Source organism: Esox lucius, chromosome 15 (assembly GCF_011004845.1).
Source record: "Esox lucius isolate fEsoLuc1 chromosome 15, fEsoLuc1.pri, whole genome shotgun sequence".
Lineage (NCBI taxonomy): Eukaryota > Metazoa > Chordata > Actinopteri > Esociformes > Esocidae > Esox > Esox lucius.
In genome coordinates this window covers 8,480,047-8,503,347 of record NC_047583.1, presented here as the reverse complement: position 1 = coordinate 8,503,347, position 23,301 = coordinate 8,480,047, and the positions used below count along the sequence as shown (strand labels likewise).

General features: G+C 44.0%; 3 protein-coding genes across 6 annotated transcripts; 2 read left to right on the top strand and 1 right to left on the bottom strand.

Moving 5' to 3' along the window:
* Nucleotides 1–8,227: 8,227 nt before the first annotated feature.
* si:dkey-33c12.3 (uncharacterized protein LOC335380 homolog) lies at nt 8,228–12,940 on the bottom strand. Its single transcript, XM_010879289.4, has 3 exons — nt 11,757–12,940; nt 9,879–10,003; nt 8,228–9,659 (listed from the first exon to the last, which is right to left on the bottom strand). Exons 1-3 carry the CDS (start codon nt 12,768–12,770, stop codon nt 9,614–9,616), a joined length of 1,185 nt encoding a protein of 394 aa, XP_010877591.2. The 5' UTR covers nt 12,771–12,940; the 3' UTR covers nt 8,228–9,613.
* Nucleotides 12,941–14,052: 1,112 nt separating this feature from the next.
* mrps26 (mitochondrial ribosomal protein S26) lies at nt 14,053–16,794 on the top strand. Its single transcript, NM_001303740.1, is given in 4 exon segments — nt 14,053–14,414; nt 14,683–14,829; nt 15,758–15,881; nt 16,332–16,794. Coding segments are annotated over 4 exon segments (621 nt in total). The 5' UTR covers nt 14,053–14,196; the 3' UTR covers nt 16,464–16,794.
* A 1,208-nt stretch (nt 16,795–18,002) lies between these two features.
* LOC105015851 (serine protease HTRA2, mitochondrial) lies at nt 18,003–23,019 on the top strand. Of its 4 annotated transcripts, none has more exons than XR_004576886.1 (8): nt 18,003–18,679; nt 19,001–19,205; nt 19,560–19,754; nt 19,847–19,879; nt 20,345–20,453; nt 20,559–20,653; nt 20,974–21,069; nt 22,050–22,073. XR_004576886.1 is itself a non-coding variant. In XM_013137512.2 (8 exons), exons 1-8 carry the CDS (start codon nt 18,204–18,206, stop codon nt 22,272–22,274), a joined length of 1,221 nt encoding a protein of 406 aa, XP_012992966.1. In that variant the 5' UTR covers nt 18,004–18,203; the 3' UTR covers nt 22,275–22,290. The 4 variants fall into 4 exon arrangements, 3 of the variants coding, with proteins under 3 accessions (XP_012992966.1, XP_034153516.1, XP_010877594.1); XM_013137512.2 differs by lacking the exon at nt 22,050–22,073 and adding an exon at nt 22,238–22,290 and having other exon boundaries at nt 18,004–18,679; nt 20,584–20,653; XM_034297625.1 differs by having other exon boundaries at nt 18,004–18,679; nt 20,584–20,653; nt 22,050–22,227.
* Nucleotides 23,020–23,301: the final 282 nt, after the last annotated feature.

Below are 23,301 nucleotides of genomic sequence, written 5' to 3'. Positions count from 1 at the left end.
CAGGGACCTGACAGCCCTTAGCAAAGGACCCAGGACCCCATATTCCCCAAGCACCCTCCACAAGATGCCGCGAGGGACACAGTCGAATGCTTTCACCAAATCCACAAAACACATGTGGATTGGTTGGGCAAACTCCCATGAACCCTCCAACACCCTGTAGAGGGTATAGAGCTGGTCCAGTGTTCCACGGCCCTGACGAAAACCACACTGTTCCTCCTGAATCCGAGGTTCTACTATCGGCCGTATTCTCCTCTCCAGAACCCTGGCATAGACTTTCCCGGGGAGGCTGAGAAGTGTGATCCCCCTATAGTTGGAACACACCCTCCGGTCCCCCTTCTTAAAAAGAGGGACCACCACCCCGGTCTGCCATCCCATATATTGTACTATTGTTTATATACTGAAATTAAGATGTGTGTCTATGTGTGTGTCTAAGCAGTGTTGTTTGGACATGTCTATGCAGTGTTGGCGTAAGTAGTAAATGTAGGGTATAATGTGTCAGAATTGTGATTTATGGATTGATGTGAGATTGATGTGACAGGTGGGCGGGACATCCGGTTTGTAGGCTGGGACTTTCGTTGTGATATGTGTTAGGGTGGGACTTCATGTATGAGGTGTGTTTGGATGGCTGCAGACTTCAATAATGATGACATAATAATTTGAATACCTCATAAATGATTTATATGACCAGCTTTTTGGGTATCAAATTTGACACTGGAAAACAGAATCTAAGATCTATAGATGCATTTTGGTACTTCTAATTTTATGAGAACAGCATTTTGGTTTTATTGGCAAAATAGCTGTCTGGCATAGGCTACTTTAATGGAACAAGCTTTATTAACATACATTTTGATGAACATAGTCTAATGTGCGATTAGTCAGTTCCTGTACTTATTTTATCCTAAGTCAAGCACTGATCTATATGAACAACCATGTCTTGAATCCATTAATAATTTAGGTCTGGATGTGTGGGGAGAAAATATTAAATTTAGGTCAGACCAAGCTTGTTCACTCCAAATGTTAACTTATTGTTGTTACTGTTGGTAAAATGTTAAAGTAACTATGAAATATTATATTTAGTTATATTTGTGTATATTTCATATTAACTGACAGTAACTTTATAACTAGTAAACTGGCTAGCTAATAATCTTACCGAAATATAACCTGACAACCAACAAATACTCCTAACTGTTCTGTACCACATACAGTTGAAGTACTAGATGGTCTTGAGACATTTGGGAAAACCCCAGCAGTAGCTGAATATTATATATAATTAACCAGTAAATTAAATATATGCCGTTAAATACAAAAAATATTATTATTAACTTTGCTTTCCAGAGAGTAGTGAGACAAATTGGGATTAGGGACATTGTGGTACTGAGGCAAGGCCACAATGCATAAATGGACAGGAAGGGGGTTAGTGCTCTGGTTGTAAAACTAACATGTTTTGTGGATAATGAAGGCATTTATTGTGTTTTATTCCCTAATCCACTGAATTTGGTTAATAAAGGAAACATGGTCAATTGCTTTTTCTTTCAAACCTTGCTTTGCTGAGTAGTGATATTGAGCATGTTAGACAGGGGTTTATAGTATGCCCACCTTTTTACCACTACATCCTTGGTTTCCAGTAGTATTACACTTTTACCGACAGTATTGTAGTTAACCTTAAGAATTAGGGTTAGGCACGATCACAGCTTTATTCTGACAGCTTTTATTCACTTTGACGGTGATAAGGCATGGATCAATGTCACACGTGTTGGCACTAATAAATAAACCCGGGCTCAAACTTGTAACCCCGCCTTCCTTCCCGCTCCGCCCTGTTGAAAGCGACCAACCTCCTGCCTTACTTCCCGCCCCCGAGCCCTCCCTGACTAAAACAAACATTTACAAAGAGCATCACAGATGAGGTTAGCCACCCTTGTAAAACATTAGTCAAAAGCCTTGAGAGTTTAAATAATGAGGTAGTCTTTCGCCCACCCGCCTAGAAACAAACAAGCCTTATATCCTTTTAAAGTATGTAATTGTTTGCTTTGTCGAAGTAATCATAGGTATGTGGACACTCCCTTTCCCGAACCTGTGCCAGTCTTATATTTTACATTTCTGGGGACAAGTTTTCACTTCAGAAGGTAGGAGAGATTATTGAGGTGCAACCTCTGTACTCTGAGGACTGTACCTATGTTACTTAAGTTAAAATTCTGTTAACTCACAACCAAGTGATGTTGCCTGTCTTATACTAATATTTGTGGCCAAAGCATGAATTGGAGAAAAAGAACTGATCTGTTTTAAAATGCTCAGGAGCTGGACAATCGCCAGTCTTACGTTAATATCTTTTTAATTACTTTTTTTAGACCATTAATCAGTAAATCCACTCTTTGACATGATTTTGGAAAAGCTTTTTCCCAAGTAATGACCGGTCATATTTCATAGAAGTCTGAAAACCGTTACGTTAGACCTTACCGCTTATCATGGATGAGGTAGTGGACCTGTCACACACTCCAAATTGACCGGTTGATTGTTTTGCCCATTCTTGATGTACACTGTAGTACACTGCTATGGCACCCTATTCCCTATAAACAGCCCACTACTTCAGACCGTGGGCTGGCTGCTTGGGATGCTGTTGTCTACTGATTTTCTTAACTGTCCTTGAAGACCTGCCAGCCACCCTATGTAACCATGGATACCCGCTACAGAAGCAATGTAACCACAGCTACCGGCTTTCTGCATGTCAGCTTAGGGGGGTATTAATGCCATTCGGGTCCACAGACTGCCCTCTGATGTAAAGGAGAGAGAGGGGGACAGAAAGGGGACAGAGGGTGGAAATGGGAGCGGGGGTGAGGGGAAGGAGGGAGAGAGGGACAGAGGGTGGAAGAGAGGGGGTGATATAGGGGAGAGTTGGCTGGAGCGAGTGGAAGGGAGTGAGGGATGGAAGGGAGGAGTAAGGGAGAGGTGGAGGGAGTGAGGGAGGTGGGGAAGGGAGAGGTGGAGGGAGTGAGGGAAGTGGGGAAGGGAGAGGTGGAGGGAGTGAGGGAGGTGGGGAAGGGAGAGGTGGAGGGAGTGAGGGAAGTGGGGAAGGGAGAGGTGTAGGGAGTGAGGGAGGTGGGGAAGGGAGAGGTGGAGGGAGTAAGGGAGGTGGGGAAGGGAGAGGTGGAGGGAGTGAGGGAGGTGGGGAAGGGAGAGGTGGAGGGAGTGAGGGAGGTGGGGAAGGGAGAGGTGGAGGGAGTGAGGAAGGTGGGGATGTTGGGAAGTCTTGTTAGGCAGATAATTCTCAGTGAATAATTTTATTTCTCATATCGTCTGATGCTGCCCCGGGGGAGACCAGGGGAAACATGGGTCTCTCTCCGATGGATTTCCACTCTGTAATGTTATGCATTATTCAGAGCTGCAGAGTGGAAAAACCATTTCTCCATACCAGCCTCCGTAAGCTAGGTAACCCCTACTCTCCTCACACGCACACTATCTCCAATTGGCCAAACCCACACCCTAACTGGCCTTCTGCCTCACATTAAAAAAAATAACAAGAGAAAGTTTTTTTTGGCTGGAACAAGTCAAACCACTTCCTCAATTTTTACCTGCTCAAACCAACTGAAGATCTGCTGGTAGCCATGGTAACCGGTCCTGAGCAAACTCAACTAGATGGACAGATAGAGAAAGAAAGAGCACAAAAGCAGCATCACTATGCTGGAGTCCAAATGTCTTCTGTGTGTTGTGCTGTATTATTCAATGTTTATAATGTTGTGTATTTTACTTTATTCTCCAGTGTCCACAATGATGTATTGTACTGTATTCTCCAGGCAGTGTACATCACTGTATTAGTCCTGTATTAGACCTGTAATATCTCCACATCAGTCCTGTATTAGACCTGTATTATCCCACCATCAGTCCTTTATTATACCTGTATTATCCCAACATCAGTCCTGTATTAGACCTGTATTATCCCTATATCAGTCCTATATTAGACCTGTATTATCCCTATATCAGTCCTGTATTAGACCTGTATTATCCCTAAATCAGTCCTGTATTAGACCTGTATATTTCACTATATTAGGCCTATATTTGACTGTATTTGTACTATAATAGTCCTGTATTAGCCACATGTAAATTCTCTATTAAACAGAACAACCTATTCATTCATACTCTACATGTGCTTGGTTGATTCACACTCCACATGTGCTGGTTAATAGCCTGTTTATGTGATGTCATCACTACCTGTCTGGACCAAATGTGCTGCTGAAAACAGGATGTGGTTGGGACAGATGTGTCTTAAGATTCTGACCCCTTCATATCTCTACCACATGTCAACAAGTTGAAGTTTACTTCAGAAATGTTGAATTTGATACAGTATCGGTTTTCTTTATTTGGCTGTCAAAATGAGCCATCCTAAATAACCCAAATTACATTGCAGGCACTCTTCATGAACCTGTGGGGCACGTTTCATCATGAGTCGAGCACGTTTCATCATGAGTCTCACGTCTTAGACGACAGATGGTAGAGTGGTGTGCCCCATCCTTCAGGCGTACATCTGCCCCCTATGTAGTGCCAACGGAGACGATGCCCCAACCGTTAAGTACTGCCCCATCTCCACAGATCAACAGCCCAGCCAGCGGGTGCTGAAAGGAGGCAGAGCCATTTGCCCGAGAAAGAAGAGAAAAACTACTCTGAACAATACGTTTTCTTTGTGAGAAGAAGCCAGACGTTTTTGCATGGGAGAATCCACCAATAATGTTAAATGGTTTATTTTTGTGTTCCATAACATCCATCATTGTTTTGTGTGACTTTCCGGTTGGGGTTTTTGAATAGAGATTTTGTTTGTCAGCCATCCACCTTGGCCACCCGGCCTAACCTAAGGTAAACGTGGACTCCATCAGAATACGAAGGAAAGCATCAAGTTGTTTTCTGATGGTTCTTTAAACGTTTGTATTCAAAAGCATATAATTGCATTACATTTCTGGAATTCCGTTTCTGAATAGGTTTTCTAATGAAGTTTTTGTGAATATTCCAAATGTATATAATTTTATTTGTATTATTTGTTTAATGTATATATAATGTATATGTATTTCCACCCTCGTATATGTAAAATACTATATAACTACATGTGATTAGAAATTCAGTTCAATATTTTATTTTGAATGACAATATAGCCAAAGTAGTACTAGTTAGTGTTGCTTCAGGTATTTTCTTCAGCTGGTTTTTGAACATATTATTTGGATACAGGGATAGCGAGACACTATCATAATCTACTGAAATACAACAGTGCCACCTTGTGTTGAAAACTGTCAATGACATATAAGGATGTCGAGTTTCAGTAGAAACATGGAGCTGTTACTCTCCACAAATCCATGCGAGGCTATGGTCTGTGCTCAACTGAAACTGGTTGTCTCCCATTTTACACAATTTTCATTATCAACACTCTTGCTCTTGATACATACAGCCCCGGGTCTGCCCCTCAGGTTGGGGAGGACAGAGGAGAGAGACAGAGAGCGTTCTTAGGGTCTGTGTTCCTGGAATGATAAAACCTGTAGCGTTTCCCAATAAATCTGGGTTTTCTGGGAGATCATGTCTTCTATAAACGAAACCTCTGGGTTTTCAGGGAGATTTTGTGTTCTGTCAACCAGAACGCTGGGTTTTCAGGGAGATTCTATCGTCAAACCTCAGTTTTGTCCTGTCCTCAGACAGGAGGAATATGGACCTTCTATTTAAGTTTCTTGACTCACATCCCCTGAACACATTTACCATCAACCATCTGCTGGCCTGTTACCACTGTCTTTCCCAGCTAAGCCTTTCTTTCTACACATTCTCTTTTCAGAAATGTCCTCACTGCACTCTATTCTACAGTCTATTTAGTGTTGTGGTCTATCATGCTCAGTGCAGAACTGGGACATGTCTGGACAGTCCTACAGAACTGCTCCAGGAGTCTGTCGTGCTTCTTACACATCCTTAAACTATATTTTGTACTCCCTATCAAGTGTTTGGTCCTGACCAACTTTATTATGATATGTATGTTAGGATTTATTTTAGGGTCTGAGTTATATATCAGGGCTATATATTAGGGTTATACAGTAATTAGGGTTATATATTAGGGAGAATTGTGAACCAGAGTTGCTGCTTCTCTCTCATTTCTCTCTTTGGAACAGTTTGTATCCTGCTGACTGGGTACAGTAATGCTGATACAACACATAGCATTTTCACACGGCTGCCTGCCAGAAACCTCTAGGGTTTGTGGGATATGCTGCAGCTCTGCTCTTTGTCCAACTGAAGGAATTAGGAGCCTTCAAGCATGAGACTTGAAAAATATACAGTGGGGAGAACAAGTATTTGATACACTGCCGATTTTGCAGATTTTCCTACTTACAAAGCATGAGAGGTCTGTAGTTTTTATCATAGGTACACTTCAACTGTGAGAGACGGAATCTAAAACCAAAATCCAGAAAATCACATTGTATGATTTTTAAATAATTAATTAGCATTTTATTGCATGACATAAGATCACCTACCAACCGGTAAGAATTCTGGCTCTCAGAGACCTGTTAGTTTTTCTTTAAGAAGCCCTCCTGTTCTCCACTCATTACCTGTATTAACTGCACCTGTTTGAACTCGTTACCCGTATAAAAGACACCTGTCCACACACTCAATCAAACAGATTCCAACCTCTCCACAATGGCCAAGACCAGAGAGCTGTGTAAGGACATCAGGGATAAAATTGTAGACCTGCACAAGGCTGGGATGGGCTACAGGACAATATGCAAACAGCTTGGTGAGAAGGCAACAACTGTTGGCGCAATTATTAGAAAATGGAAGAAGTTCAAGATAACAGTCAATCTCCCTCGGTCTGGGGCTCAATGCAAGATCTCACCTGGTGGGGCATCAATGATCATAAGGAAGGTGAGGGATTAGCCCAGAACTACACGGCAGGACCTGGTCAATGACCTGAAGTAAGCTGGGACCACAGTCTCAAAGAAAACCGTTAGTAACATATTACGCCGTCATGGATTAAAATCCTGCAGCGCATGCAAGGTCCCCCTGCTCAAGCCAGCGCATGTCCAGTTCCGTCTGAAGATTACCAATTACCATCTGGATGATCCAGAGGAGGAATGGGAGAAGGTCATGTGGTCTGATGAGACAAAAATAGAGCTTTTTGGACTAAACTCCACTCGCTGTGTTTGGAGGAAGAAGAAGGATAAGTACAACCCCAAGAATACCATCCCAACCATGAAGCATGGAGATGGAAACATCATTCTTTGGGGATGCTTTTCTGCAAAGGGGACAGGACGACTGCACCGTATTGAGGGGAGGATGGATGGGGCCATGTATCGTGAGATCTTGGCCAACAACCTCCTTCCCTCAGTAAGAGCATTGAAGATGGGTCGTGGCTGGGTCTTCCAGCATGACAACGACCCGAAATACACAGCCAGGGCAACTAAGGAGTGGCTCCGTAAGAAGCATCTCAAGCTCCTGGAGTGGCCTAGCCAGTCTCCAGACCTGAACCCAATAGAACATTTTTGGAGGGAGCTGAAAGTCCATATTACCCAGCGACAGCCCCGAAACCTGAAGGATCTGGAGAAGGTCTGTATGGAGGAGTGGGCCAAAATCCCTGCCGCAGTGTGTGCAAACCTGGTCAAGAACAACAGGAAACATATGATCTCTGTAATTGCAAACAAAGGTTTCTGTACCAAATATTAAGTTCTGCTTTTCTGATTTATTCAATACTTGCAAATTACCCAGAGTAGAGGCTAGTTTCTCCAGGGTAGAGGCTAGTTTGCCCAAGGTAGAAGCTATTACATCCAAAGAAGAGGATAGTTCCCACAGGGTAGAGGCTATTTTCCCCAGAGTAGTCTATTTCACCCAAGGTAGAGGATAGCTCCCCTGGGTTTGGAGCTAATTACCCCAGGGTTGTTCCCCCAGAGTAAAGGGTAGGTCTCCACCGGGTGGAGGTTATTTCCCCCAGGGTGATGGCTAGTGACCCAGGGTGATGGCTAGTGACCCAGGGTGATGGCTAGTGACCCAGGGTGATGGCTAGTGACCCAGGGTGATGGCTAGTGACCCAGGGTGATGGCTAATGACCCAGGGTGATGGCTAATGACCCAGGGTGATGGCTAATGACCCAGGGTGACGGCTAGTTCATTCAGGTTATGAGATTTGTGCTTATGAATGAATACATATAAAGCAATAATGTTGACATTTCTAAAAGTAATGTAATGACACTAGACACGAGAGCAAGAATATATGCAGTCCATTGCAGTTCAGTAAGGTTGTTTTATTCAGCAAGTTGTTGGCACTTACAGGTTTACCAAGCGTATGTGTACGGTGCAGGCTTCCTAAGGTTTAACAGCACCATTCAGAACTGAAATTGGCCCGGCATGTCAGGTGCACAACAAAAAGCTTGGCTTACCAGGCTAAGTTACTCTTGTCTAACTGTTTACTTATAGCTTGTAGGGACAGATTTGTCTAAAATCCAGACCGGTTATGTTCTGACATTCCACTCCTAGCCACGTCTTGACCTGCCAGACATATGGAGCGCTAGCACAAACGGACTGGAGGTTAGGCTATGTTGGGATGACTTTACGGAACACAAAAGGACTAACTGAAGCTGAAGCTGACCGAGACCTATTTCTCAGATCAGAGGAAGAAACCAGTAACAAAGCTTATACGATGCAGTCTTCCGTGACATGTCCAAACCCACAGCTTCTCGCTGATACGGTAAGAAATATAATACATTTTTCATGAATAATATCCCAAAATGAATCCTCTGGTTATCAACGCTGAATCAGAGCTTCTTTTCTTGGTAACTTGAAAAGCGAATGGAAATATCATGGAAGATTAGCTGAGAAGGAAGGTAAAATAAACATTAAGGTTACTGGTTCATTGGCTACTGCTACAGAACCAGGGGTGCAGACCAGGTGAGACCAATATCCCCTTGATAGAGCTCAGAATCTATAAGTTCCTAATCAATATGTCACAACAGTGTCATAGGAACGAGCCAGCAGGCCTCTTAAGATGAACAATTTAATTTAAATATAGTTCCTCCCCTACAAACAGTTGGCCAAATGTTTGTATGTTGGGGTGAACTCGGGGGGGCCAGTGAATTCAAATTAAATAATCAATCTTTTTCTTAGAGTATAGCTGATATTCTAGAGGGATAGCCTGGTGACAGGTCTGCTTGTGAGGTCTTAACAACGCCCAAAAGGAGGCAGCGGCAACAGCTCTGGGACCAGGCTATCGGAGGGAAGAGCAACTCTACCAGGGAGATATTGCTCACAGGCTTAGCTGTCATAAGATAATGCAATGCAGCCTCTCTCTCTCAGCAGTCTGACTTCTACCTGGTGTCCTTCTTGTCGAAGTATCATGTCAACATGTGTGTGGAGAAGAAGGGGGACCTCTTCATTGTGGACCTCTTGTTTAAAACAAGGGCGCTTCTGTCTTTGGAATATTGATGTGTTAGGATTTTGGAAATATGAGATATTGGGGATTAGGCTAGGGTAATGAGAGTAGATTTTGGGCTAGGGTATTGAGTTTTTGGGGTTTGGGCTTGGGTATTGATATTTTGGGGCTTGGGTATTGAGATGTTGGGGTTTGGGCTAGGGTATTGAGATATTGGGGTTCAGGTTGAGGAGGTATTCATCTAGATTGAGAAGGCCAGCCTGAACTCTTCCCCCTCCAGAAGTTTCCTGTAAAGAAAAGATACATTCTTGTCTTGGTCATATCAAACAAACAGTGGATCGAAAGTGATCTGGATTGATGTGGATATTGAGAAGCATGAGAATAGAGCTCAAAAGTAATCATTTTGTTTGAGTGTGGACACCTCATTACATCCTGTGTGCACCTCATTGGTCCCTGTGTAAGTCTCACTGTATTCCCTGACAAAAGCTGGGGGTCAGGTTACCTACCTGTAAGCAGCTATCTCGATGTCCAGAGCCATCTTGACGTTGAGCAGGTCCTGGTAATCTCTTAGGTAGCGAGCCATCTCCTGCTTGGCCTCTGCAATATCCCTCTCCAGATCGTTTATCTTCACCTGAAATGTATAAAATATTATAAAAATTGTTTTAGAACACTACCTGACTAGAACCCTATGGCTACAGATTTAGAACACTACCTGACCAGAACCCTATGGGTATAAGTTTAGAACACTACCTGACCAGAACCCTATGGGTATAGGTTTAGAACACTACCTGACCAGAACGCCTTAATATAGGTTTAGAACACTACCTGACTAGAACCCTATGGGTAGAGATTTAGAACACTACCTGACCAGAACCCTATACTACCAGACCAGAACCTTATGGATTTAGGTTTAGAACACTACCTGACCAGAACCCTATGGGTATACATTTAGAACACTAACTACAGGCTTTAAGAGTCTTGCTCAGAAGTACTGGACTATATACTGTATTTAAAAAGATATTCTGCAGAATAATGTCTTTCTCTGCTGCTGGGGTCTTCCTTGTGGAGAGGCACATAAAATACTGACAGTCATCTGGGAGATGGTAGAATATTTTCCCTCTGAACAGAAGGAGAGGGGAGGCAAAGGGAGATAGGAGAAGTAATATTGGGTTGGAGAAGATAGAGAATGGAGGATAGGAGGGGACAGAATGTCAAGGAGGGGAGAGCAGAGAGACCATGGGGGGAGAGCAGAGAGAATGTAGAGCGGTGGAGGGGAGAGAGAATGCAGGGAAAGGGAGGAGAGGGGCGAGCAGAGAGAATGTAGAGGAGGGGAGAGCCGAGAGAATGTAGAGGAGGGGAGAGCCGAGAGAATGTAGAGGAGGGGAGAGCCGAGAGAATGTAGAGGAGGGTAGGAATGATAAAATATTGAGGAGGGTAGGGGGAGAGAAAATGAAGAGGAGGGGGGAGACAATGTTGGGAAAGGGAGGGGGGAGAGAATGTTGGGGAAGGGAGGGGGGAGAGAATGTTGGGGAAGGGAGGGGGGAGAGAATGTTGGGGAAGGGAGGGGGGAGAGAATGTTGGGGAAGGGAGGGGGGAGAGAATGTTGGGGAAGGGAGGGGGGAGAGAATGTTGGGGAGGGAGGGGGAACAGAATGTCCGGACAGGTTGGTGCAGTAAAACACCATCCTTTGCAGAAGGTTAAGCGTTGTTGTCATAGCAGCAGAGTAGGCTACCCTCTGTGCTCCAAGGGTAAAATGTAGCCACTACTGCACTTTCAGCACGAACAACAGTTCTGTTTTGCCTACTCACTGAGGGTCTCAGGATCACATCCACTGTCCTCTATCCAGCCCAGTTATACACATTTACTGTCCTATATCCAGCTGCTTAGATGGACTCAGTATCTAGATCTATATTGTGGGACAGAGGACAGTAGGTGGGACTCATTGAGCTGGTTAGTGACATTAATAGATGTCACTGATTGAGCGGAATTATCACATCTACTGGATTCACTCAATGAGCGTGTAGGGGGGCACAGGGTTGTGTGAATAGGGCTTCAACTTCCCCGTCATTCCCACCCTGACTGCCGCCCAACCCGTCCCACCTTTCCTGGTAATATGGGACTGAGTGGACTTTACAGGAGCCATTGAAGTGTTCTTAAATAAGTCAGGTATCCTCTAATAAACAGAAGTCATTATTATTTGCAACCACAGCCCTAAAAGCCTTGCATGTTTCCTACCTGTATGGACCTGGTGACCCACAGTATCTTCAAACTCTTCAAAACATACCACAGTTGTCTGGAATGCCATTGGTTGCTGTACAAGCTCTGGTTCAGTGTGAAAATATATGTTTAGCCAAAACCCCTAGTGGCTAGGTTGTGACCTCTACCTGCAACTTGGTGACCTCTGCCCCCTGGTGTTGCTCCAGTTCCTCCAGCTGTTTGTTCAGGGACTCGATGACGTTCCTTAGGGCCTCAACCTCAGCCGAGCGCGACTGGAGCAGTCGGCGGTACTCCATGGTCTCTTCCCGGACGAGACGCACTGCCTCGTTGTTCTTCAGCGCCATCTCTGCCACCGACTCAAACTTGCCCCGGTACCAGTCCTCTGCTGCCTGCATGTTCTTATTGGCCAAGCGCTCATACTGCGCTCGGATTTCCCTGAGCGCTGCCGAGAGGTCGGGCCTGCTCACCTCCATGTCCACGCACACGTTGGCTGCTGCTAACTGGGTCTGCAGCTCCGCCTGCTCCTCCACGAACACCTTCTTCAGGAAGGAGATCTCTTCAGCCAGAGAGATGACACTGGCCTCCGCATCGCAGTTAGAGAGCAGCGCCCGTCCCACCTCCTCCCGGGCTCTATGGAGGGCCTCCTCCGCGTCCATACGCCGACGCGCCTCCTCCTCATAGCGCTCCTTCAGCTGTGCGTACACCTCCTTCAAGTGGTCCCTCTCCGCTTCCATCCGCATCTTGTCTCCGGTCTCCTGGTCGATGGCAGCCCGTAGGCTCCGGGCCTCTCCCTCATAAAGCCCTTGGAGACGAGACGGGTCTCTGTGCCTCCTCCTCAGGACCTCCAGTTCAGCCAGCAGGGCCCGGTTCTGCTGCTCCAGGCTCCTCACCTTGTCTATGTAAGTGGCAAAGCGGTCATTGAGGCCAACGAGCTGCTCCTTCTCCTGGCTACGGAGGCTGAGGAGCTCTGTGTTCAGACTGGAGGCCTGGGCCAGGTCCATCCTTTCAGATGCATCCAGCAGGGAGGAGGGACGCGGGGTCCGCTGCTTCCCCGTTGCCAGGCCCAAGCTCCGGGAGGAAGAGGAGTAGAGGGACGAGGAGGATTTGGTGGTGGAGGGTCGAGAGGAGCCGCGGTCGATGTCCCAAGGGCGGCGGTAGGAGATTGAAGAATAGTAGCTCATGATGGATCTTTTGTCTTTCGTTGTTTTTGTGTTTTTTTGTATTTTTTTGTTGATGTAGGATGTATTTTTTTTTTGTTTCAGAAGTGATTTAAGTCCCCCTTGTTCTGCACACCATTTGCCAGGATGAGCGAGTGTCTTACACTGCACCAGCTCAGGACTGCTGCAGACCCTGGCTTATATACAGCCAGCCCCCCCTTCTCCTGCCTACAGAATCCCCCAGTGTGTGTGTGTGTGTGTGTGTGTGTGTGTGTGTGTGTGTGTGTGTGTGTGTGTGTGTGTGTGTGTGTGTGTGTGTGTGTGTGTGTGTGTGTGTGCTCGTGCGTGTGTGTGTGCATCTGCGTATGTGATGCATTGCCTTGTCAGCGCCTCACCGACCAATAGAAAAAAAGTGCTGCAGTGAGGTTGGATAAAGATTGGTCTTCAGTCGCACACACAAAATTGAGAAACAGAGGAGATGCGGAAGGGTACATTTTTTGATTTGCTGTAGTAAAACACATAGAGAACAAAGCTGTGGTTAATGGCCTAAAGTGTGTTTTTTAGTCAGTGTCCTTCCTGAGATAAATGAGAGACAATGAGAGAGAAAGAGAGAGAAAGGAGTAAAGAGAGAATGTCGGAAGACAGACAGAGGTTGAGAGAGATTTCAGATTTATGTTTTTACTTGTTTTTTATTATGGAGTTTTTACACTTGCTTTGGTACTTTAAACAAATGCTAATTGATAGAGAGCGAGAGAGTTTGTCAAATAGAGGGTGATGAGTCAAGGAAATCCCTGCAGACATTGCCACCCCCAACCCCGGGTGATGCTTCGCCAATACACATAACCCTATAAAGCTGTGTTGTGTGTGTGTGTGTGTGTGTGTGTGTGTGTGTGGGTGTGTGTGTGTGTGGGGGGGGGGGTTTCAGTCAAAAAAGACAGTCAATTTCTGATTTAGGGCTTAGGGATGAGGTCAAACAACTGAGTTTACTTTTAGGTTTAGGTGTTATGAGTTCAGTTTATGGTTAGGGTTAGGCATTTGGGATAGGTTTGGTTTAGGCATAAATGTTAGGTTATTGAGGTTAAGGTTAGGAACATTGATTTATACATTTTTCCTAGTCCAGGCTGTGTGTATAGTATTGTTGACAAAAAGTAAAAATATCAAAATAAATGTAATATAGAAAATGCCTAGCTAACATCATTAAAGTGAGTGTTGTGTTTTAAATGTAACATTTATTTTGAAAAGTATGCCCTTAAAAATATTGAACCGGAAGTTATTTTTCTAACCTTGGGAATGTTTCCGGGATTTTATTCATAAACATGGCTACTTCATGATAGGGACTCAATGTTACTCTTACATGCCCGCTTGTCCTGTGATGTTATATACCGGTAGTTGTAGGTAAATATTTGCGCCCAAATATCTCTTAATAGTAAGCAGTCGATTGTTAATAGCTATGTTTCAAGTTATTGCTAGAAGTACCCCAGTAACACGGCTTCTTGCCTCCCGGGGAGGCGTGCTTGTGGAGGCTGTCAGAGGGAGGAAGTCCCGCACGGACCCAAAGGCCAAGTCCAAATTAGGGCGCATCAAAACACCCCCACCCGTTGATCCTGTGGAGATGGTGGTTCTTACGGAAAGATTTAAAGAGTATGACCTGATCATGAGGGCGCTAAGGTAAATCTAATCTAGTAAGATTAAGCTAGTCTGTATCTTCCTTGCATTTCCGGCCAATAATTATTCCGGCCAGAATCTAACGTTACTCATAGTTCTAGTATAATTGTCTGACTAGCAGGTTAGTCTCAGTACTGAACAAAGATAGGTAGCTAGTTAGCTGATGTGATTGTTGATCTGTCTCTCTGGATAAAGTGTCTGCTAAATTACAAAGCTGTGCTACTGATGTGGTTGTGATTTCTGACATTATTGATGATGTTGTGATGGTCAGACTGGAGTTTAAGGAGGAGATGCTGAGGAAGCGGTACGAGGAGGAGGTTGGCTCACTGGCAGAGGAGAGGGCAAAGCAGGAGGAGAAGGAGCATCGATCCCTCATGGCCTGGAACCAGGAGGAGAACCTCCGCATGCTCAAGATCAGGTACGTTGTCAGAAAAAGCATCAGATCTGGTGTGTGGAGAGGTCAAGAATAGGATCAGGTCAGTTCAGGTATGTTGTCAGGTAGGGAAAGGCACAGTGTACTGCTTTTGACAAGGGATGATATGTTTTAAAATTAGTGCGCTAAACACATTTTAAAAGTTAACATAGTGTACCTAATATGTTACGATATGATAGGGTTTTATGTAGTTACTTAACATTTTAGGGTTTAAAATACTGTATTAAACATGTTAGGAGATCCTGTTAGACAGTTAAGTAATGCACTAAACACTAGACAATAGGGCTGCATGATTAATATAATTATGATTAAAATTGCCATGTGACATGAGCGTCCAGATTTTCTCCAGTCTCTGACACTGTTAACACAACAGAAGCTAAACCACATGCACAGAGGGGGCTTAATCACTCTGAATGGAGCCCAAGAAGGGCATATTTGCATAGTGCTTGTCTGTGGTATGAGAGCGGGGACGGATTCCCTGGTGGCATGGCTACTGTTGCCCCTATGTTTGGTCTCTTACCTTCAAAAAAAGTAATTTCCTTTGGCAGAAGTGGCTACTGTGTCCTTCCCCAACAGCCAGGTTGGTCACACTGGCATAGGGCTTGTTGTGATTGATAGCAATCAAAAAGTCTGTCTGAGTGGTTTTGCAAGTCTTTTTTTTATTTTAGTTGAGTACCTGGACTGATACCTTATTTATACGCAGTTCATAATTGTAATAGCTGTAATAAATCATGTAAAAACAGTTGAAGTAATAATAATAAGCAGTTAAAGTAGTGTTCTAACCACATGTAAGGGGTTAGGGAGTGAGACAGCTGGACATTACACACCATCCTCCAGCAAGTGATCCAGTCATTTTAAACGATCCAGTAATTTTTTCACATTCTCTGTCTTTCTCTCTCGCTTCATCCTTTAGGGAACTGAGGGTCCAGAAAGAGATGGAGGACGCTAAGCTGAAGAAAACAGAGGCAGCCATTCTGAGGCAACAGGCCTTGGAAGACCTTGTGAAAGAGAAAGAAGAGGACATCATCCGGTTACATGTATGAACACCTGCTTTTTTGCTTATTTGAAATATGACCTATTTATTTAATTAAATGTTAATTTCCATACCCCTTTGATTTCAAACTCCATGAGGCATCTTTAATTTAGGGGCTAAATGAAACTGCAGTGCATCACATATTCTCCTCCTGTAGAGTGTTACAAACATTATGCTCCAGTCGAGTATTATTTTATTCTGATCCAGTAGTGTTACATCATGCTAATCCTGTAGAGTATTACATCATTCTCCTTGGGTTGAGTATTTCACCATACTGATCCAGTAGACTGTTTAAAAGAACTGGCTAACAGGACTTAATACCACCATTAATGTCACAATCATTAACCCTTTTCTTGACAAAGTAAGCTATGTCACCACCCAAAAGGAACCTCTTGTGTGGGTCCCTGTGTCTCTGTCTCCATTATGCTAACACGCCCTCACTTCTATATTCCAGGAGGAGGCCAAGACCTTCATCACGCTGGAGAATTTGGACCAGCGCATCGACGAAGCCCTGGACAACCCCAAGAACTATAACTTTGCTATCGACAAAAATGGGCGTGTGGTGAAAAGGACAGTGCTGCAGTGAGAGATGGAGGGTGGCTGCAGTGGGAAGTGGCCCCCAGACACTAGTCTGGTGTCTGTTTTAAATGTCCCCACTATTGGTTAAGCTTAGCATTGGAGGACTGGGATGCCAATCCTGGATCTGTTGCTCAGGGATATTTTACCTCAGAGCTTGGATAGAGGCCTCGGAGGGGGGTGGCAAGATGTGAGCTTATTTGACATTGCAGCGATCGACTGATCTTCAAGTCCCAGAGTGCGTCACACAACAATGCTGGACTTCAAGCCTGTAGTGCTATCTGTCAAGTAAACCATGTGATTGCTCGTTTTTCGTTCTGTAATAAATTATGATGTATACTATTTCCTTTCGGCTTCTTTCTTACAAATCATATGACTGTGGCTCATAGTGTTGTATTTTGATCAAGTCTTTTCTTTGTCGTTTGGTACATATGGTTTGTATTGGGGATTTGACAATTTATTCTGGCTTCTCGGTGAGAATGAATAACTTAATATACTAACTTTTCTTTGAAGCGCCGCTGATCTTGAATGGCCCATTGAAAGTCAAGAACGCATGCGCTAAGCTTGGGCAAGGTTATACTTCCGGGTTGTGGTCTCGATTGCAGAAGCTGCAACAGCAGTAGCGTTATGCTGGCAACATTAGAGATTCCGTAGCAGCCATAGACATAATAGACTATAGAGTAAATATATGCAAAAAAAAATCAAGGGGCACTGTGTATTTGCAAATGTTGCTGGCATTTTACTCAACCCATCCCATTGGTCACAATGTAACTCAATGGATATGAAATACATATTGACTCATACAGAAAATAACTATTCCATATGTCACAGTGAATGTATTGTAGTAAATGTTCAGGAGAGTATATAAAGTGATTTTATGCATGAAAAATCAAGTGGCACTGTGTATTTGCAATTGTTGCTGACATTTTACTCCACCCATACCATTGGCCACAATGTAACTCAATGGATATGAAATACATATTGCCCTATACAAAAAAAACTATTCTATACGCCGCAGTGAATGTATTGTAGGAAATGTTCAGGAGTGCCCCCTGATTCTTTTGCATATATTTACTCTATAGAGTCTCCTGAACATCTTCCTACAATACATTCACTGCAGTTTTTTCTGTATGAGTCAATATGTATTTCATATCCATTGACTTACATTGTGGAAAAAGTGGGTGTGGAAAATATTGTGTTGCTAGATGTAGCACACCATTCCCCATGATTAGACAGGTTTGTCTTACTCAACCCACTCTCCTGAACATTTAATACAGTGCTTTCTCTGTGGAATATTCAATAGTTTGTGAGCTATGATGCAATATGTATTCCATATTCAGTCATTGGCATTGGCAGAATTTTGCCCTTGGAACGTGTTTTACGACCCACTTTTTATTGAAATAACTCTTAAATATGATCAAATATGAATTGTTGTCAATGTCTTAAGAGGTACATTTTATTAAACAATGAATAAACTCAATTTATATCAGTTTTGAAGTTCTCTTATTTTGAGAATTTCCTAATTTTCGTGACCCGGAAGTTTTTCTTTAATGTTGCTCACAAGACGCTGATGACGTTAGTAGAAGCTGCAGGTTCCTCAGTCGTTATAGTCCGTTGTTTTATAATTACAAAACGGTGGTTTACTAAGAAAAACAAGTTGTCTGTTTCTATGTTTGAGAAGTATGATTGAATTGTTCTTAACGGGATTGTAAACAAAGTTATTTATCTGTTGTCTGACTGATGCAACAACATGTCATCATATGTCAACCGTCCGCTTTTGAGGATACTCAGGAAGAACAGCTGGGAACATCTCCGCAAATATAACGTTTTAACCGAGCGAACACTACACAGGTCGGTCTCCGCTTCTGTCGGTGATGAACGTCACTTTACAAGACAGGGAGAGACAAGTCATGTTAAGTATGTACGGAACATTTGGAGCTCGGAAGGCGACAGGAGCAACGGATCACAGCAGACTTCTCTCATGTCAGTCGCTTTTTCTTTTGGACTTGGTTGTGCGGCATTTCTGTATTTCAAAGGGGACGACAAGGATGAAGACGCTTGTGAAAGAAGAGTTTCTTTTTGTGGTTCGATCCTAGCTCGCGTCCTGCCAATCGCACACTGCGCGTCACCTTTCAAACCCGATAGTCCGCGGTATAAGTACAACTTCATTGCGGATGTGGTGGAAAAATCAACCCCGGCGGTCGTCTACATTGAAATCGTTGGCAGGTAAGAACACCTGACCACTGCTTCAGACACCTGATATTTATTTTGTAATGATGAACTAGTCTGAGTGTTGGTATATTTATGATCACACATCAGATCCTAAAAGCCTGTGGTTCCCAACTCCGGTCCTCGAGTACCCCAGCACGCATCTTTGTTGTAGCCCTGGACAAGCAAACCCAATTAATCTAGATTAAGCAAATCCAATTAGAGCCTGATTATTAGTTGACAAGTTGAATCAGCAGTGCATGGCTGGGCCTACAGTGAAAATGTGTATTGGTCACTAAAGTTTCATTCCATTCTAATGTTCTGCTTTGTCACTGACAGGCACCCGTTCTCTGGCCGGGAAGTCGCCATCTCAAATGGTTCTGGTTTCATCATCAGCAGCGACGGCCTCATTGTGACCAACGCCCATGTGGTGGCCAATAAGAGAGGAGTCCGAGTCAAGCTAACCAATGGGGATACCTATAACGCCGCTGTGCAAGACGTGGACCAGGTGGCGGACATAGCCACTATCAAAATCAATGCTAAGGTAAGCGAAGATTATCATCCACATTGTCAGATCCTATCCTCTACATCAGGGGTGCCAAACCAGTTCCAACAAGGGCCGAGTGTCTGCAGGTTTTTGGTTTTCCCTTCATATTGGTTCTCAGTTCAGACTTAACCAGGTGAGGTTAGAAACTAACCAATTAGTGACCTAATTAATCAATCAGGTACAAGGTGAGAGTGAACCTGCAGACACTTGGCTCTCCATGGAGCCGGTTTGACACCTCTGATCTATATTATCACATCCGGGATGACATAATGAAAAATGTCTCTGATCTTGTCTGGTCTTGCTGGCTGTCTGTCTGTCTGGCTGGCTGACTGGCTGCCTGCCTGCCTGCAGCACCCTCTGCCCACCCTGTCTCTGGGTCTGTCTTCAGATGTGCGTCAGGGTGAATTTGTGGTTGCCATGGGCAGCCCGTTTGCCCTGCGGAACACCATAACGTCAGGCATCGTCTCCTCTGTTCAACGGGGCAGCAAGGAGCTGGGTCTGTCCAATTCCAACATGGACTACATCCAGACGGACGCAGCCATCGACGTGAGTTTAACGCTCTGCCCATCGAGTGGATTAGAATTACGGGAACGAAAACCTAGCCCTGTAGTAAGGCTTGTCTTTTTTTCAATTTACAGTTTGGGAACTCTGGAGGTCCCCTGATCAATCTGGTGAGAGCCACGTCTCCTGCCCAGCTGTTTGTGGTGTCCTGGTCCCAGTTCAGATGTGCTGTCTTGTCAAGTCTTTGATAGTGACCATAGACAGCAGAACCATGTCAGAGACCATGTGTGTCTAATCACAGCTTCAGCATTTTGCTGCCTTATAAGGACGTCCTATTATTTCTTTCACCCGTTTTTATCAACTTGCCTCTCATATCGATCTACACAATCTAATTTTTATGTTTTACAGAATAATAATTAATTGACTACTAATGCCTTCACAGCACAGAGTTAAAACATGTTTTTGTCAAAATCCAAAGCAGCAAATTTGGTTTGAGAATAGTAGTTAGCATTGTTTAAACCCAGTCACATCTCCCTAGCCACTGGATGTGACTGGATCCTAACCAGTAAGGTCTTCCCAGTTGTCCTCTTAGGCAAAGTTGTGGGTCAGGTCTGACTGTGTCGTCACTCCTTCAGGACGGAGAGGTGATTGGCATCAACACCATGAAGGTGACTGCAGGAATCTCCTTCGCTATCCCCTCGGATCACGTCAAACAATTCCTGAGCCAAGCCTCTGACAAGAAGAGTGAGTAACTGAGCTGTGCTGCCGAAGAGCCATAATCTGTGCCGTCCTGCTAAGGGCTAACAGTACCATACACCTGACTTACACTTCATATGGACTTCTTGGAAGTTTGCCATGATCTCGTCTTTCCTAGAAACACCGTTGGGGCAGTCGGACAGTCAGAGGAGATACATTGGTGTCATGATGCTGACCCTGACTCAGAGGTAAAGGTGATGGGGCATTTAACAGCTATTGAGTGCTAATGAGTTCTGGATTAGTTAGCAATAAGGTACTAGGGGCTCTTGGACACAGGTCAGTATAACCCAAACACCAGAGGTGCCTTATTGCATTTATAGACCGGTCGCCAATGCAGTTAGTGCAGTAAAAAAGGGATGTGATGTTATAGCTGTGGTATGCTGGTATGTCTGGTACATAAACTGGTTGTTGATTGCTCCTTGGTGTTTCAGGCTGGCTATCTAAGCACAATGGATAAAGGGCTATATAAGATTGATTGATTGATTGATTGATTGATGGTCTGTTTTAGAATCATTGCTGAGCTGAAGTTGAGAGATCCGTCATTCCCTGACGTCACCCACGGAATCCTGATTCACCGGGTTATTCTCGGCTCCCCAGCCAGTAGGTGAGCACCAGGTTGATGTCTGTGGTGGTTGACGCCATGCCCCTTTCTGTCCTCACATTCTGCTCCCACTGAAAGGGGAAGGTCACACCTTTTTACTGGTGCCATTATTTTCAGCACCATTTCTGTGCTTGACGGGATATTTTATTTTGTTAAAGAGAGAATTGGTTTTCACGTTATGCACAGAACATTACATGCCAGCGTCATTCAAACACAGGTCTATTTAGGTTTTTTTCTTTTTATAAACACATTTTTATAATCACTACTCATCCAGTTTAGGGGCCCTACCAATTTGATCCACAAGCACAAAAATAATTAAAATTAGGTAATTTATGAAGTGAAGAAAAGTTACGGCAAACATATTATAGATCGATACACATTTACTAGCCATCAGAGCTATGAATAAAGTGGAATCCTATATATATTTTCACCACTTTAGGCACTGACATACAGCTCATGGTGGACAGGAAGGCCCATTTATTTATAATTGGGGCCTCGGCTATCCTGGCGGCGCGGTCAGCTGTGCTTGTGCAAGTATCCAGCAAGGCCTGGCTTGAGAAAAGCACAAAAAACTGAAATCTTTGCTATTTCTGAAGCAGTTCTATTGTTGTTGACCAATCACAGTAGATTTTGTGGTGAGATGTTGCCGTGACAGCAGGGCCAGCTAGCTAATAACCTCATTGTGCACAGCAGTGAACTCCGCTATTCTCTGCTAGCTCTCTGAAAATGTATTTGATCCTGACCAACTCTCCAGTTCCAGTGCCTGACAAACTGTACCCATAACATGCACACCTGTGTGTGTACCTGTGTCCTACCTACACACACCCAAAGAGCTGTGCAAAGTATCTAGAATATTATTCCATATGATACACAGCTGTAATGGCTGCCAGTATGATATGAAGCCAGGTGACATTGTGTTGATATGAACCTCCACAGGGCAGGTATGAAGCCAGGTCACATGGTGTTGATATGAACCTCCACAGGGCAGGTATGAAGCCAGGTGACATGGTGTTGATATAAACCTCCACAGGGCAGGTATGAAGCCAGGTGAAATGGTGTTGATATAAACCTCCACAGGGCAGGTATGAAGCCAGGTGACATGGTGTTGGTATGACCTTCCACAGGGCAGGTATGAAGCCAGGTGACATGGTGTTGGTATGACCTTCCACAGGGCAGGTATGAAGCCAGGTGACATAGTGTTGGTATGACCTTCCACAGGGCAGGTATGAAGCCAGGTGACATAGTGTTGGAGATCAACGGCACCAAGGTGAACACAGCGGAGGAGATCTATAATGCTGTTCGGACCAGCGACAGCATTACCATGGTGATCAGGAGGGGTCAAGACCTTCTTATGCTACACATGACCCCCGAGTTGACAGAATAACCAACCTGGACGATTATTGGAGGAGCAGGGAAGCTCTGAACAGGACTACTGACAAACAGCTTAGCCACTGCGTAGGACAGGACTGCTGAAGAGGACATGACAACAGAATGATCTCACATGCAACATGCTAACCACCGTTAGCTGGATATGTGTTTTTCAGTCCTTCAGATAAACACCCAGGTTTTGAGGATGTTAGTATACAAGTAATGGGCGGTAAGATGGTTAAACACTTCAATTAAATGGTACAATAAAGGCATATTGGTTTCCAACATGTCCTCTCAGCAGATCACTGCTCATGTGATGTTATTATGAAGTAGAGAGTTGGGTTGAAATATTGTGCTATATGACTTCATGGGATTGGATGAGGCTGGGGACTGAAACCAACCTGTGGTAGAGCAGTGTTACAGCATGCTTGACATAGAAAGGTGACTTGAATTCAGCTGTCATGTGCAGTGTTTAATGGTCATTTGTTGTCTGTTAATGCCATAATGTTTCCTTTTGTAAGATCTTGTGACATTACAAAATGTAATTGTTCACCAAAAGAAATAAAATCACAATTCTCTAATAAATATTTTGTCATTTCAAAGTGGAATGAATTGAATTCTTTATATGAATAGCAAAATAAATCTGTTTCCGGTAAGCCTGTCGATACGTGTCAGGGACACATTTCTTACTGATTACACCTGTGAGCCTTATTGGGTAAGTCTTTAATAGCTTCACAAATCTGAACTATGCTTTATTCCAAAGTGTCTTCATGCTCTATCATTTCTAGATGGCATGTTCACGTGTTGCCATATACTTGAAAACCCATCTTAGTAAAAACATGGCCTGAGTGAGATTTGGCCTGGTGG